Source organism: Panthera leo, chromosome B4, assembly GCF_018350215.1.
Source record: "Panthera leo isolate Ple1 chromosome B4, P.leo_Ple1_pat1.1, whole genome shotgun sequence".
Taxonomy (NCBI): domain Eukaryota; kingdom Metazoa; phylum Chordata; class Mammalia; order Carnivora; family Felidae; genus Panthera; species Panthera leo.
The window spans coordinates 75,571,485-75,588,481 of NC_056685.1; the positions used below are offsets into that span (position 1 = coordinate 75,571,485).

General features: G+C 53.6%; 1 protein-coding gene across 1 annotated transcript; it reads right to left on the reverse strand.

Moving 5' to 3' along the window:
- Positions 1–3,377: 3,377 nt before the first annotated feature.
- Positions 3,378–8,793, reverse strand: WNT10B (Wnt family member 10B). The gene is made up of 5 exons (XM_042948482.1): positions 8,769–8,793; positions 7,753–7,872; positions 7,356–7,618; positions 5,231–5,604; positions 3,378–4,575 (listed from the first exon to the last, which is right to left on the reverse strand). The coding sequence occupies exons 2-5, from the start codon at positions 7,824–7,826 to the stop codon at positions 4,117–4,119; spliced, it is 1,170 nt and encodes a 389-aa protein (XP_042804416.1). The 5' UTR covers positions 7,827–7,872; positions 8,769–8,793; the 3' UTR covers positions 3,378–4,116.
- Between the last annotated feature and the right edge of the window lie 8,204 nt (positions 8,794–16,997).

The window sequence follows — 16,997 nt, forward strand, 5'->3', positions numbered from 1 at the left end:
CACGCAAAGCTGCCTTGGAACAGTATCTGCTGTGCGAGAAGAAGAGCACTAGTAATGCTAAGAACAAAAGAAGGTTCTTTAAGTGTCCTCTCCCCTCATTTATAGCAGTATAAGGGAACACATAGCTGTTCCCTAAGGCTTGAGCCAAAATTGTTGCTTTTCTGGATTTTTTCTTTCTTTCTTTTCTTTTTTTTTTTTTTTTTTTTTTTTGCCTTGTTTCCTGTCGCTTTCCAAGAAGAGCTAGGTTGGTAGATAGCCACACTTGTCCCCATCTATTCCTGGTGTGTACATTCCCTACTCTTCCTCTTACCCCAGTCTGTTTTCTCTCTTATTTTAACGTGGAGAATAGCATGACCCTAGCACGTGAAGCCGAGATGGCCCTAATTTAAGATGGTGAGGGATGAGCTGGATAACAAGGAGCACGTTCATAACAAAGAGAGTTGTATCTGTCCTGGGCTGTTGCTATTAAGGGCCTTTGCCCTGCTAAGCTCTGTGTTGTGAATGGCAGAAGACTCCTTCAGTTTTCTTGCATGCTCTTAGATTAGGCCCTGTGATACCTCCCCATGACTCTTCTTTCCATTTCTTTTCCTAAAATTTTCCCCCCACCAAGTTATGCCCCACACTGACCACTAAAAATAATACTCTGCACCCCCCTCCCCTTCACTAGTGCCCCAACGACACCAACATGCCTTGTGAGACTCTGACAGGAGGTACAAATTCAGTGTCCCTGCCCAAGACTTCAGATCCTCTCCAGGTTGGGTTCCAGGTGTGACCGAGGATGGAAATACTGACAGTCTAATATGGTTAGCAGCAAGTACCATGGCATTTGAGTCAGAACTGATGAATGGGACTGGAGAATCTCCCAGCCTTCACCTGTCTGGAGTCTGGAGTCTGCTGCAGCATCACTGGGTGCTTCCCGTGGAGCAAACAGGAGCAGAGACAGAAGGGGTGCTGCCTAGCTGGCAACTAGCCAGCAACTGCCACTCCCCAGCTTCCCAACCACATGAAAGGCTACGGGAGAAGAGCTCATCCAGAGCTGAAGGAGGCCAAGAGGCCTGACTTACAGTTCATCAGTCCTTCTCCCTCCCTCTGACTGCAAGTGGAGTTAAGTAAAAGCTGAAATTGTAGCCACCCACTCTGTGGGTTGCACACTCCCACTCTCGTCACTGACCCCAGACCTGGGTCTGAGCCCAGCGCGTGTGCCAGGAGCAGGGGGTGGGGGGGTGGGGGTGTTGGCCTTGCTGACAAAATCCAGTTGGAATTTCTCAAGGTTGTGGTTTGGGGCTTAAGTTTGCCACAGAGTGTGTCTGACGAAAGAGAAAGCTAGAAAGAGAGGGAGCCAAAGGGAATACAGAGGAAGGAAACAGGAAAAAGATGAAATATTCTTTCTGTAATACCATTGGAGATTCTCCTCCCCCTTCCTAAGTGTGAGAAATTCCCATTCTGGATGTTCCTTATCATTATTCTCTCTCATATCCTATTCTAGATACACCCCCTCTTCCCCACTCCCCCGTACACACCAGGCTCAGTCAGTGACTGAAGTGGGATAAGACATCTTACTGCTTCCATCAAATTTCCAAGCCCAGAGTTCTCAAGTGGAAATTCAAGGACATAAAATTCTGCCATAGAGTACTGCCCTAACCCAACATTCCTCAAAATGTCCTTGCTATCCCAGTAGCAAAATCACCTGTTTTTTGAGGGTAATTTGGGTAGCAGATATATCTATTGCCTAGAGGAATGGAGAGAACATTCCCTGGCCAACGAGATGACCTGTTAGAATCAGCAGCTTGTAACCCCATAAACATTTAGTCCTAAATGTATGAGGTCTATCCCTTTTCTGAATTGAATGATAACGGTTTGTTTTCAAAGACACTGAGCTAGGAATAGAAAGATTGTAAAAAGCTTTAAAAATCTGTTTTCTCTAGTTATGGTTCTCTTCTAAAAGATAAAGGAACTACTTTACTAAGATTAAATGCAGAAGAGCTCTGAATAAGGAAGGACAAAATACACGTGCAAATAATTCAGTAGGAAAGCATGCTGGTTTTGCTCATTTCCAGAGCAAAACACTCCCTTTTTGAGCATTGGAATCTCCTTTATATGTTTCCCATTAGTCTTATATCTACCTCCCAGGTTCTCTGACTTGGAGCCATAAAGAAAAGCACCTGCTCTTTTGTCTCCTGGTTTAACGCTGAGATACCTTCAGTACTTGAAATTTCCAGAAAAGAGGTGACCATGTGGTGTGGGGCAGGGGTAAACAAAGTTCAGCCAAAGAACCTAATCTCATCTACAGTCCATTTTTGTGAATTAAGCCTTCTTGGATACAGCCACGCCCATTCGTTTATGTACAGTCTATGGCTACTTGTGATTTACAACAGCAGAGTTGAGTAATTATGGTAGAGTTGAGTAGTTGCAACAAAGCCCACAAGCCTACTACAGTTGACCCTTGAACAACACGGGTTTGAACTGTGTGGGTCCACTTAATACACAGATTTTTTTCAGTAAATACCATATAGTACTCTGAATGAGTTTTTTCTCTTCCTTATAATTTTCTTAATAACATTTTCTTTCCTCTATCTTATTTTATTGTAAGAATAGAGCATATAAAACAAGTAGCACACAAAATATGTGTTAATCGTCTGTTTATGTTATTGGTAAGGCTTCCGGTCAACAGTAGGCTGTTAGTAACTAAGTTTTAGGCAAGTCAAAAGTTATACACAGGTTTTTGACTGCATGGGGAGGGAGGCTCCTCTAACCCCCCTATGTTGTTCAAGGGTTAACTGTATATTCACTATCAAGCCCTTTGCAGGAAGAAAAAATTCCAACCCTTGTTCTAGGGCAAGGACCAAGGTGAAATCTGGAGTTGAGGCACATAAAAAGTAAATAGGGCCTGTGTTTGGATCTCTAGCCCCTCACCCCTAGAAGTACCCCCCTGGTTTTCCACACTGAAAGTTCCCAACTAAATCATTGAGGATCAGGGGCATCTGGGTGGCTCAGCTGGCTAAGAATCCGACTTGATTTTGGCCCAGGTCATTATCTCTTGGTTTGTGAGTTCAAGTCTCACGTCAGGCTCCATGCAGACAGCAGAGCCTATTTGGGATTCTCTCAGCCCGTCCCCTGCTCATTCTCTCTCTCTCTCTCTCTCTCTCTCTCTCTGTCTCTGTCTCTGTCTCTCTCAGAGAGAAAGAAAGAAAACTTTAAAAATAATAAAGAAATAAATCACTGAGGACCATTTTAAATCCTTTGTGGAGCCAGGCAGGATATGCATAAGTAATGTCATTGAGTATATGAGGGTAGAATTCACCTGGAAAAGAAGCCATGGACTGGGATCCCAAGTGTGGGCAGAAATATCACCACCTGCATCCACTGGTCCAGTAGCTTAATTTATTTTAGTTACAAACAGAAACCAAGAACAAGTCTCAGTACAATAAATTATCCATCCCCATCCCTCCTGCTAAAGAAAGAATAAAAGGCTCAGAGAGTCTTAGGTAAAATTCTTCCTTTGGAGGTTTCCCTTTAACATCTGAAGGCGGGGGGGAGGGATAGTTTCCCTAAGGACCTAGACAAACAACCCTCTGAGGACTCAGGGGAGAGGTCCCCCTCCGGCACTCTGTCTCTTCCCCAAGAAAAACCTCTCTACCACCATCTCCCATTACCCCACAAGAGTGGGCCCAGATCACTGTAGAAGAGTTTGGGAATGGCAGGTAGGAATGAGTGGTCTCCCTGGATACAGGTCTTACAGCTCCACACAGTGCCTGGGGCTATCCCTCAAAGGGAAAGAGTGGTCAAACTACAGGGACTCCCCAGCCAGAAGGAAGAGGAACCAGAGCTAAAGGGACCCCAGGGTGGGGGAGAGGGAGGCAATACAGTGCATTTCATCTTAGCTCATTTCTGGTGTTTAAGGAGCAGAAGAGGGGTGACAGCTTTCCCTCCAAGGCCCTCCTACTGTGGGGGAGAAGGCTGCACATCACAGACTCTACCTGACCCCCACCACCCCCAAGCTGCTTCCAGGTAGATACTTGGAGCTTCTAGGAGCCAGGACTGACCCTGGACAGAAATCAGAGCAAAAGGCTGAAAAGGTGCCCCTCCCCTTCCCCAGTGCTGTGGCGAGGCTGGCCCTCACTTACACACGTTGACCCACTCTGTGACCTTGCACTCATCACACAGCACGTAGCAGCACCAGTGGAAGCGGCAATGACAGCGCTCGACTCGTGTCTGCCGGAGCAGATTGTGCCCACGGCCACAGCACAGGCTGCCACAGCCATCCAGCAGGCGGCTGGTCTTATTGCAGGCCCGGCCCCGAGTGCCCGGGGAGCCCACGGCAGGGTCTCGCTCACAGAAGTCAGGCGACTTCTCAAAGTAGACCAGCTCTCCTGAGAGGCGACGGGGACGCAGGCGGGGCTGGAAGGCTCCGGAGTTGCGGTTGTGGGTATCGATGAAGATGGCCCGACCCAGCCGCTCCCTCAACGCCGCCCCCACTGCCCGGAACTCTGGGGCCGCCCTCCAGCAGGTCTTGAACTGGCAACTGCCTGACGTGCCATGGCACTTGCATTTCCGCTTCAGGTTTTCAGTCACCACCTAGAGCGGCAGAGGGAGGCGAGGTGAAGGGGACGGCAGCAAATGGGCAGAGCACAGAGGCACAGGAGAGGGGAGGGAACAGAGAGCACAGGGAAGGATAAATATAGGCGAGAATGACCATGGAATATCAGAAGAGAAAGGGCACTGAACCACTGGCTAATAGCCCAACTCCCTCATCTTCTGGCTGGAGGACTGAACCCAGAGCAGAGTGATTTGCCCATCTTTAATCACTAGCTGGTGACAGAGACTCAGCTTAGGGAACTAGGTGGTAACAGAACTCAACTCCAGTTGTCCGGACTCCCAGTCCAGTGCTCTTTCCAGAGTGAGCACCAAAATGAGGAGTCTGACCCAAAGAACCCCTGAATTCTGTAGGGAGGCAGCTGTAATAATAGCTATCTATCGTGTAATGAGCACCTACCGAGAACTAAGCACTCTGCCGAGTGCTCCATTTGCTAGCTCCCTCTTAATGACAACGTAAGATAGATATCATTAGAGTCTTTTTACAGATGCAAAACTGAGGTTAAGTAACTTGAGGTCATCCAGATGGTGAGTGGCAATCACCCACCGCATCTCCTCCTCTCATTCTGCTGTGCCTCTCAGACTCTAGCCAGGCCTCGAAAGCTAAGGAGACCCAGGACAAGTTGCACACACATACCTGTCGCCCCACCCTGTTGTTGTGGATTCGCATTCTTGCCTGGATGTCCCGGGGAGCTTCCCTGGAATCCAAGAAATCCCGAGAGAACTTCTCTCCAAAGTCCATGTCATGGTTACAGCCACCCCATTCCCATGTGTCCTGGGGGCCAGGGCTGGGGCCTGAGCCAGGGCCAGGACTGGGCAGGGAGTGGGGGAAACTCTTGCCCCGGGACAGTGCCTGCAGCTGCAGTAGTTTGGCCCTCAGCCGATCCTGCTCACCACTGCCCTTCCAGCCGCAGCCGCAGCTCACCAGCTTGCCCAGGCTGCAGGCCGTGGCTACCGCGTGCATGACCCCTGCAGCCAGCATGGAGAAGGAAAAAGCACTCTCCCGGAAACCTGGGGATAAAAAGGGTGTGACGGGGGGGATAAGGTTGACAGGCAGCTGAGAGGGGGGAGGTGGAAGGAAATAAGCAGCCACCCTTCAATTCCAGGAATTCCTAACTGGATCCTGACTTTGCCATTTACCAGCTGAATAACTGGGGAGAAAGTCACCGAGAAGAAAGGGAACAGAAGCACAGAGCCTCAGTTTCCTCATCTATTAAGGGCAGGGGTGGGGGAGTGGGGGGTGGACTGAAGTGATCTCTGAGGCCCATCCTGGTTACTCTGGGATCTGCGGGTGTGGATGAAAGAACTAGCTTGAGGGCAAGACCCCAAGGGTTGGCAGGTGACTGAGAGGGAGTCCCTGAGGTCTTTGAAGATTCGTTCACCGAGTTCTACATCTGAAAGCCTTAGAAATTCCCCAGGGAGCTTGGGTGGTGGGGTGGAAGCCGAGACCTTTGGGGGGGGGTGTCTTTTTTTTTCCTAAAGCGTCTTTTAACCAACGTTTGAAGCTTCCAGGGCTGGGGGCATCTCCACCACCCCAATACCCCCAAAGCACGGGGACTGTGGAGCTGTCCTTCCCCTTTCCAGTTTCTAGTTTTATATTTGCCCTTTGAGACTGCCCTTTATGTTTATCCTAACCTGCTATTACTCTATAAAATGCTGGGAGGGGGAGAGAGTGAGGGTGATTTTCCCTACGGCCCTATTAAAATATTGGCTTCTTTGTTATGTTTTGGGGGTCACAGAGGCTCAAGATGACAACCCTTTCCCATGCTTCCCATTTGGGTATCAAAGCCTACACCAGGCCCTGTAGGGAAGGAGGGGTCTCTCACTTCCTTTGCGGTAGGGGCTTCCTTGAGCCCTGAGAGGATGAGAGACAGCACCTCTTTAGGGGCCGGGCCTCTCCCACCCCAGGATGCAGGGCTTCTGGCCCAGCCTCCCGACCCCCCCCCCCAACCTCCACCCTCCAGGGGTGAAGCTGTTTGCACACGTCTTGGGAATTCCCCCGCAGATGGCAGCTGCCTATTAACCCCGTAGTCCCTGAAGTACTGCCCCCACCCTGGAGCTGAGCACAGAATGGATCTTTACTCCTCCAGGGAGGAAACTCGGGCATGGCCTGGCAAGAGGCAACGATGCCTTCCAGACCATACCTCCCAGACCAGACCAGCAGTGACCTGTTCTTCGCCCCTCCAGCCGTTCCTCACCTGCTCAGGTGAGAGCCACCTGGGGCCCCCACAGCACAGAGGAGGGGGCTGCTCCCCGGCTTCAAAGTCATCAGGGTCTTTGTTCCCAGCCTCTGCTCCTGGGAACCCCAGCAATTAGGGGAGTAGGTTTAACCCTTAAACGGTTGGGGGCGTCACCCCACCCCCGCTGAGGCTCTGGGGACACCAGCCTGGGCTTGTCCCAGCGGAGAGGGAGAGGGGAGCAAGTTGAGGGAGGGAATGGGGGGGACGTTTGAAGCTTCCAGGGCTGGGGGCATCTCTTCCTCACAGGTGCAACCCAGACTGAGCCTGGTGGAGGCAGGAAAGGGGGGCCCTAGGGTAGGAGAGCAGCGACCCAGCTGCCTTGCCGGCAGCACGCAGGTGGAAGTCAGGAGCAGGGGCCCAGACGGGTGGCCAGGCCCAGCTCCGTGGCTCCCGGGGGGGAATTCCCAGAGAGGCCCCTCCCCGAGTCGTGAACCGGTCCCTTCCCGCCTCCGCTCGCCTCGGCCTGCCGCCCCCCCCCCCGCCCCCAGCCCCAGAGGCGCAGACCCGCCCGGCCCGGCTCACCGCGCTTGAGGATGGCGCTGTGGTGCGGCAGGCGGCCGCCGCCCTCCAGCGCCGAGCAGTTCCAGCGCTGGTCGCGCAGCTGGTGCTGACACTCGTGGACCGCGATGTGCAGGCCCTGAAGCGCGGATGCCGTCACGTCGGGGCTGCGCAGGCACAGGCCTAGCTGCCGTTTGCTCAGGCCCGACAGCGTCAAGCATACGGTGTTGGCGGTCAGCGGCGGCTCGCCGGGCAGCTTCAGGCCCAGAATCTCATTGCTGAGGGCCCTGGGAAAGCAGAAGGCGTTTCGGGGTCTGTGGTCCAGGCCGCGCGCCCCCTCCGACTCCTCCCGTCCCGGGTCGGTGCTTGCAGCCTACGGCTCTCTCTCTCGAGGGCTGGGTGACAGGGGGGAATTGCTCACCGACTGCACAACGCCAGAAACAGGAGACCCGCGAAGCCCGAGGGCGGAGGGCGCGGCCGGGGCTCCTCCGGCATGTCGAACCCCGGGCCCGAAGGCCCCGGTGGGCAGATCGATCACGGCCTGCGGGACAGAGAGACTTGGGCGCTGGGAATAAGGTGGGCTCCCCCGAGCAACCAAGGATTCCTAACTCACCAGTGCCACCCCAGTGACCCTCCACATTCCTCCCCAAACAAAACAGTAAGAATCATCCCTTGATTCCCAGTCCCCCGCACCCTGCAGGAAGACTTAGGGGCCTCGCAGCTCGGGCTTATGCAGCGCCCCTGGAGCTGGACCCAGCCAGACACAATGCCTGGCACACAGACACACTCACGTGCAGACTCAGACACACCGACTCACAAACACCACTCCACCATCTTGCCCCCCGGGGCTCCCTCTTTAAGGGCCCCAGGACTGGCTTCCCTCGCCGATACAGTCTTGCTTTTAGGGTTAGGGGGCAGAATTGGGAGGCGGTTCTCCACCAACAGATCGCAGGATGTGGGGGAGGGTCACCTCCAGATGCCGTCGAGGGCAGGCACTCTCCGTGAGAAAGGTGGAGGAATGGGCTCCCAACCCCTCTCTACCCCCTTCTTCTGCAGTTGGGAGAGAGGGGAGGCTCCAGGTGCGCCAGACAGGGAGGGGACCTGGTTCCCACCTGTAAAGGACCGTAGCTCAGGCTGAGTCCTCTTCCTCCTCTGTGTTACCTTTCCTAACTAGTGTTCCCCTCCTTCCAGACGCCCGTCTGTCTGGTCCCCTCAGGTCCCAGCCTCGGTCCCCAACCCTTTGCTCTCGCATTCATTGCCCTTCAGATCTGGGGGTATCCCTTTATTTGCTGTCTTCATCTCTGGCAATATCCCTGGCTCTCTCGGTGTCTCCGTGCCCCTGTGGGCGGATGCGTGTCTGTCTGTCTGACTGCCCGTGTGCCTGTCTCGGCCGCGTGTGCTCGTCCCTGCCCTCCCTGCTTTCCCGGCTCCGATTACCTCCAGCTGCTCTGGTGCGGGGTCGCCACCGGCAGGGTTGGGTCGCCTGGGCTCGGGCTTCTCAAACCGTGGGGAGACTGCCTCGGGTTCTGCCCCCTCGGCAGAGCCGCATTCTTCCAGGGTAGGGCCACTCCTCTTCGCTGCTTCCCCAGCGCCGCCGCCGCAGCCGCCGGGAGGAAGGGAGGGAGGAAGGGAGGGAGTGATCGAGAAAGCTAGCGAGCGGTCTAGCAAAGAACTGGGGGCTCTGGCTCTACTCTACTCGTGCCGAGCTCACAGGCGGCTCTGCTGCGGCTGACAGAGTTGCGGCCCCTCCCCGAGCCCCGGGCATCCCCACCCCACTCCTCGCACCCCCCGCCTTGACCCAGGGAGCGCAGCCGCTCCCCCTCCTCCCAGCCTACACACACACCCTCTCCCCCGACGCCTGGGTTCACGCTTGGCCCCACTGAAGGGGGTGGTGACCAAAGTGCCTCTCACCTGCTCTGGGTAGCCAAGTCCGCAAGGAGGGTGCAGGGACCCAGACTAGGGAGATAGGAGCCTGGTCCCAAGTGGTCATTTCTCTTTGCCTCAGTTTCCCCAAGGAGAGCGGGATGGCTGGAGAGTGCCTTTGACACGATGAAGCTGGAGCTGAGAATCAACTTCTCTCCCTGGACACTGCTGTGCAGAGCCCTGAGCCAGAGCGCACCACAAGGCACTCAGAGCCGGCAGGAAAAGCTCCCTTCTGGGTGGCTTGGCTTCCACCCACCTCTGAGCTCTGAGCCTGCCCCTTGGGAGGGGTCAGCCTTGGCCTCAGAGTTTGGTCAGAGGCTCGGGTAGCCCCAAAGATCTTCAGCCTTCTCCTCTGCTTCCCTTGGCTTCCAGGCATCCTTGCCTGCGGAGTTCTCCTGCCCTTCCCAGGATCCCCCAGTCTGTACTTGGAGTGGCCCATATCGTCGCTCCATGCTTTCAGACGTGCTTCACATGGAATGAGGAGGGCCTTGGGATCTCAAACAGAGCCCAGCCTGAGGACAGCCAGGGAAAGAGTCCCATCTTGGGGTGCACAGACCAGGACAAACCACCTTAGGGAGCTCCAGTGGCAGTGAAGGGGTTAGGCGCCACTGCGCTCCTGCCTGACTCACCCTCCCAGCTCTAACCACTGCGGGCTATTTTTGCCAGAGAGGGGCCCCAGGCTTCCCAGCCGCCCCCCGCCCCTGCCAGACCGCAGCCCAAGGCACGACTGGCCCCGCGCGCCCGAGGCTGGCACGTTGACTCAGAGACAGGCCCCCTGGGGAAGCAGAGCCACGGGGCTGAAACCCACAGCCACAGTCATCTCTTCCTTGGTGGTGGCCATGCAGCTCGTCTGGGCAGCCAGCCTCCAGCCTGTGCTGCTGCAGAGCCTGCCCTGTGCTGCAGGGGGCACTGTTGTCTAGGGGGCAGAGCGGTCTGAGAGAGGTCAGTGACTTTCATCTGCCCATGTATTTTTTATTGACCACCTTTATGTACCAGGTCTTGAGTAGGCTGGGGAGGTAAAAGTGCCCTGGTTCCTGACACTGGCCAGCTCTGACCAGAAGAGGGTTGCTTTTCTTTGCTTTTGCACCTCTGGGGGCAGGGAAGCAGGAGAAGTAGCCCTATAGCCCCTGCCTCTTCTTCCTGTTTAGAGGCCAAGACCCAAACCATGTGTGGCTTTTGAGGCCACCAGAATCTGCAATCTCAGTAGCTTTCATCCTTACACCTGGATTCAGCGATCCTCGCCAACGTCCTTGTCCTTCTGCCTGCGTGTTAGCCTGGGACTCCACTCAGGTCCCTGGAGGAAGGGGACAAGGTTTCCTATGCTCCTCTTCTCTTGTGGAGACCTCTCGGACGTTTTTTCTGATTTTTTCTTCTGATTCTACCCTTGTCAGGCTGTAGTGTAGTCAGGTGCCAAGGAATGGCCAGGGTCAGAACTACTACCATAGACTTCAACTTCTCAGTGACTCCAGGGCTCCCCAGGCTGGTCTGTCCAGGGGTCCATACTCCTGTTCCCTCTCCATGCAGAAGCTCAGCTCTGGGACAGAAGGCCACAGGCAGGCAGACTGGGTGGCCTGAACTGGCCCTCAGTGCCCTTGGCCCGACCGGCTGGCCTGAGCACTGACCCGCAGGCGGCTGGAGGGTGGTGGAGCAGGCGGGGTCTGGAGAGGGCTGCGGGTACACACCCATTGCCTAATACCCCAAGCACGCAGCCAGCTCCAGGAAAGGGGAGGGGCGGGAACCAGAGAGACCTTGACAGGGGTTGGGGCCATGACAGGAGGGGGAAAGTGAGGGGCTGTCATTACTCTGGGGAGGGAATGGGAGCAAACTGGTCCTCCTTCCCTTCGATGAGAAGACTGGAGGGCTGCCTTCCCATCATGAGGATGGAGGGTGGGTGTAGCAAGAACAATCTGGGAAGAACACTGGAGCCCTGGAGGGCGGGGGTCAAAGAGAAGAGTGGGGGCCCCCGGGAGATTGGGGGATCGAGCAACCGAGGCGGTGGCTAATGCAGAGCAAAGCCTCGGGAACCTCCTCCTCCTCCCCCCCTCATGTTTGCCTTGGCCCGGGGTCCCGGGTGACTCATCTATTGCTGAGCCGCTGATAGGGGCGGCCAGGCCCGGGGAACCCAAATTATAGGCCCAGGAGGGATGGATGCGCCCTCAGCGGTGAGCTCAGCTGTGCTGCCCACCCTCCGCCTGTCACGCCTTCTGTTGTAGCACCACAGGCCACCGCCCGGAGGCACCAAAGGGTCCACAGTCCGACTGCGTCGGACTCTCAGGGAAAACCCCAACAGTTGAGCAGTTGGCCCCAACAAATCTGTGGGATTACCCTAGAAAGAACTTTGCCCCCTTCTCTACCAGAGGCTGATGCCTTCCCGGCCCAAGGAGGCAGTGCCGCCTGCTGGTGCTTCAAAGGAAGGTAGGCTCTTCTGTCCGTGAACTCTCAGCCCTAGTTCCCTGCTTCCTCCCCACACCCCCAAAATAAAGCCCCTTTTCCCTCCAGTATCTCTCTCCCCTGTTCCTGCTCCAAGGAGGTGCTTTGCTACTGGTTTTCTACTTCAAGCCTTTAAAGTTATCCGTGGTCAAAAGTGATAGAAAAACAGAGCAAGGTAAAGGAGATAGGTGGTGGGATTCCGCTTTATATAGGGGGATGGGAAAGGAAGTGAGGGAACCCACGGAGATATCTGAGGACGGGCATTCCAGAAGTCAGAAAAGCAGGTGCAAAGATCTGGAGACAGGAACTCATTTGGGATGTTCAAGGAATTAGCAACTAGGCCAGTGCCGCCAAAGGGAGGAAGCCACAGGGGAGATAACTGGTGCGCAATGAAGTGAGAGGACAAGGAAGGAGCAAGATGGACCATATAGGGCTGTGGAGGCCACTGTAAAGATTTTGCCTTTTTCTTTGAGTGAGATTGGGGAGCATTGGAAAATTCCCAGCAGAGGAATGAAATGATCTGACTTCTGTTTTGGAAAGAATGCCTCTGGCTGCTCTGTGGATAAGAGACTGGGGGGGGCGGGGCGGGGAGCAAGATGGAGTGGCCATTTACTGAGATGGGACCACTGAAGAAAGACCTGGTTAGGATGGGGAAGAATCAGGAGTTCAGTGTTTTCTGTTGTTTTTTTTTTTTAATGTTTATCTATTTTCTAGAGAGAGAGCATGAGCAAGAGGAGGAGCAGAGAGAGGCGGAGACAGAATCTGAAGCAGGCTCCAAGCTCTGAGCTGTGAGCCGCAAGATCATGACCCGAGCTGAAGTCGGATGTTTAACCAACTGAGCCACCCAGGTGCCCCAGGAGTTCAGTTTTGAACATGTACATCTTGATATGCTAATTCAAGTGTTAGGTGTGCAAGTCCAGTTCAGGGTTAAGGGCCAGAGATATAAATTAGGGAGCATGAGACTGAATAGATCACCAAGAGAATGAGTGTAGACTGGAAAGAAACTCCAAATTGAATTGGTGTACACTCTGAAGCTTAGAAATTGGGTATACAGGGTGCAACCAGATAGAAGACTGAGAAGGTGAGCAGCTAGGGAGGTAGGAATGGTGTTCTAGAAACCAAGTGAGGAAGTATTCCAAGAAGGAGAAAGTGTTCAACTCTGTCTGCTGTTCCTTAAAAGTCGGTTAGGATGAGAGCCAACAGGTCATGGATGATTTTGATCAGGAGGTGTAGCAGATTCAAAGAGGCAATCGGGGTGGAAAGAGGGAATAAAGAAAAGAAATTGGCGCTAGTGATTAAAGCAGCTCTTTTGAGTAAAGCAGCCCTTTTGCAGTAAAAGAGGGCTGAGAAATGGAGCAATCTCAGGAGGTAATGTGGCGTCGAATGAAGCTTTAGAGTTTTTAGAGGGGAGATATTACAGCATTTTGCCTGCTGATGGGTATGATCCAGCATAGAGGTAAATTGAAGAAACAAGAAAGAAACAGGACAATTGATAGAGTAATGATTTGATCTAAATAGAAATTTGGGCCAGGTCATTCATAGCATGACTCAGACTTAGAGCCCTTAGAGCCCACTTTTCGTCACTACTCCTGGTGGGTGGAATGGTAGAACAAAGGATACCAGCTCGTCTTTTCTTTCTTCCCACCTCTGCTTGTCACCAGGAGCCACAGAAAGGGCTTCCTGTCTTCCAGTGCATCTCCAGCTTCCATGGGGTTTAATCAATCCACAGGCCAAAGCACATGGCCCAGGCCCCAGTGGGAATAAACTCCTAAGGGATGAAGGACAAGCTGCCCATGGTACTTTGTCTATTTACTTGAGCCTTCTGTGCTGGGTGCCCTCCGTAGAGACTACTGGATTTTGGATCTGGGGAGGATGCTGGACCCAGAACATCTTGTCTCTCAGGGTCAAATCCTTGGGAGGGTCAGGTGCACTGGACTGGGCAATAGGCCTGGGAAGGATATTGCCCTCAAAAGTAACCTCCATCAGGGGGCACCTGGGTGGTTCAGTCAGTTAAGTGGCCGACTTCTCAGGTCATGATCTCTCAGTTCATGAGTTCGAGCCCCACATCGGGCTCTGTGCTGACAGTTCAGAGCCTGGACCCTGCTTCAGATTCTGTGTCTCCTTCTCTTTCTGCCCCTCCCCCCACTTGCACTATGCCCCTCTCTCTCTCTCAAAAATAAATAAACACTAGGGCTCCTGGGTGGCTCAGTCAGTTGGGCGTCTGACTTCAGCTCAGGTCATGATCTCACGGCTTGTGGGTTCAAGCCCCTTGTCGGGCTCTGTGCTCACAGCTCAGAGCCTGGACCCTGCTTTGGATTCTGTGTCTCCCTCTCTCTCTCTCTGCCCTTCCTCTGCTCTGTCTCTCTCAAGAATAAATAAACATGATTTAAAACATAAATAAATAAACACTAAAATAACAAATTTTAAAAAACCTCCATCAGGCTTCATCTTGGTTAAAAAGCATCTCATTTAAAATGGAGGTGCCCTTGGGGCACCTGGGTGGCTCAGTAGGTTAAGCATCCGACTTCTGCTCCTGTCATGATTTCACAGTTTGTGAGTTCGAGCCCCTCATCAGGCTCTGTGCTGACAGCTCAGACCCTGGAGCCTACTTCAGATTCTGTGTCTCCCCCTCTCTCTACCCCTCCCCTGCTCACACTCTGTGTCTCTCTGTCTCTCAGTATAAATAAACGTTAAAAAAATTTTTTAAATAAAAAATAAAATGGAGATGCCCCAAGATTAATTAAACTTATCAGACATGGACTCCTTAGAGTGATTTCCCTGCCTTTAATGGGATATCTGATCATTTCTGAGGCTTAGAACTCTTCAGGATCAGACCCGGGTACATACTCAGTTAGAAAGCACCCTAAAAGCAGGGGAGGTGAAAAAGAGAGGATTCAAAAGGGAGACAGAAAGATCCTAAAAATCATTTTTAATTATCTGTCAATTTTGAGATGGGGTCCATAGCTTATTGTATTGCTACACACTCACAAAAGCTGATTAGGTGGAAAGAGCATTGGCTTTGAGTCAAAAAGAGTTTTTTAAAGTTTATTTTTGAGAGAGTGAGAGAGAGAGAGAGAGAGAGAGAACACAGGGGAGGGGCAGGGAGACAGGGAGAGAGAGAATCTCAGGCAGGTTCTGAGCTGTTCAGCACAGAGCCTGACTCAGGGCTCGAACTCACGAACTATGAGATCATGACCTGAGCTGAAATCAAGAAATCAGACACGTAACCAACTGAGCCCCGCAGGCACCCCAGATCTGAGTTTTAATTTGGGTCTACCAACTTGTTCATTTTTTTTAAGATTCTAATTTTGAAGCTTACTATTTATTTATTTATTTATTTATTTATTTATTTATTTATTTATTTATTTTACGTTGGTTCCATGCCCAAAGTGGGGCTTGAACTCAGGACCCTGAGATCAAGAGTCTCATGCTCTTCCCACTGAGCCAGACAGGTGCCCCTAAGATTTTGTTTTTAAGTAATCTCTACACCCACTGTAGGGCTCAAACTTACAACCCCAAGATCAAGAGTCACATGCACCAGCGACTCGGCCAGACACGTGCCCCATTTATTCATTCATTAGCTGTGTAGACCTTGGACAACTTCTTAATCTATTTTTTTTTCCCCTCTGTAAAGTGAGAGAGAAGAGAGACATAAGGGAGGAGGTCCTCCCTCCTTGCAGGGGCCATTTGTGTGTGGTGGTAGGGCATGATGACAAAGCTGGTGGTGCTCCCTATGCTCCAGTACAGGGGACAGCAGCCACTTCCTCTTCAATAGGAGGCCAAGGTAGCCTTGAAGCTGAATTGGGGTCCCTGGGAAAAAAGAGAAAAGCCTACAGTGGAGGAGATGCTTGCAAGCATTCAGGATATCTCAAATGTGGTGAGAGTGGAAAGAGCCAGAATTTTGCAAGAAGAGAGAAACTTGGCAGAAAAATCCAAAAAGAAGCAGACACGTGGAGGCACAAGTTCCCTATTCTGGGTTCAGCTCAGCCAGCAACTCTTCTCTTCCCAGCCCTCCCCACCCACACGCACACCTGACACCCACTCCACTGCCCTTCCTGAGCCTAATCCACAGAGACTCAGCTACTCCAGGCTTTGTCCACCTTGATGCCGCCTTGGTTGCAGGCTCAGTCCCCTCCCCCGGTGACATGCACATGTTGATACATGCCACAGAGTGACACACCATAGGGTGACACAAGGTATACACGGCGAGAGTGACACATATATGCATAGTTAATCTCCCCACGCACGCACACTCATCCACCCATCCACCCACCTCCACAAACAGTTCCAGACACTCCATCCCTCAGTCAGTCTTTGGGTCTTTCCTGACAGTGGCCGCCACCTCCTTCCCGACACATAGATGATGCACTGCCCCAGGTGGTGGCTGTGACAAGATGACTCGACTGATCCCTTCTGACCTGAGCTACATGCCAAGATTCTTTGGAAAGTTCCCTAACGTCCCTCCTCAAAACATGGAGTTTCTCTCCATGAGGACACACACGAGTGTGCACCCTCAGAACACACTCACATATTCTCATATGCATTCACCCTTGCATTGTCCCACTTAGACACACACACACACACACACACACACACACACACACACACACCCCATAGTCACTTGTGCACTCCTACCAGCCCACAAACACAAACTGCCGCGGTCCCCGGTTTTCTCTCTGGTGAACTTACCCCACAAACCCACCCTCAGGATTTCCCTGACCACGACCCCACTCCCAGTCTCCCCCTTATCCTTCCCTGTCCAGCCGTCGGGGGTTCCAAAGCAGGAGGCGTCTCCCCGGAGTCGCTGCCCAGAATCACAGCTTTCCTTCCTCTACTCAGGAGTGGGGAGAGAGAGGACGCCAGACGGGCCCAGGGTGACGTCGAGGGGACAGCCCCACAGCCGGTGGTGGCGAAGCGGCTGGGCTCCCGGCAGACTCTCCCCTTAGCACATTGTCGCCGCGCCCCCTGGCGGACGCTGGTCCCCGACGGGCTCCGGACGCGAAGAGGAGTGAGGCGGGCGCGCGTGGGAGGGCGTCCCAAGGGGAGGGGTCGGCGGCCAGTGCAGGCCCGGAGGCGGGAGCCACCGGGCAGGGGGCGGGGGTGAGCCCCGACGGCCAGCCCGTCAGCTCTCGCCTCAGACGGGCGGGAGCCACGGCCCCGCTCGCTGCCCATTGTCTGCGCCCCTGACCGGTGCGCCCTGGTGCCACGGTGCGGCCCGGCGGGCAGCCTCCTATCGTCACTTCAGCCAGCGCCGCAACTATAAGAGGCGGTGCCGCCCGCCGTGGCTGCCTCAGCCCACCAGCTGGGACCGCG

Excerpts from the sequence above, each read along its gene's own strand:
- WNT10B (XM_042948482.1), bottom strand. The coding sequence starts at position 7,826 with ATGCCGGAGGAGCCCCGGCCGCGCCCTCCGCCCTCGGGCTTCGCGGGT. Across the intron at positions 7,619-7,752 it reads TTTCTGGCGTTGTGCAGTCG|GGCCCTCAGCAATGAGATTC; the intron begins GTGAGCAATTCC and ends CTGCTTTCCCAG. Across the intron at positions 4,576-5,230 it reads ACAACAGGGTGGGGCGACAG|GTGGTGACTGAAAACCTGAA; the intron begins GTATGTGTGTGC and ends CTGCCGCTCTAG.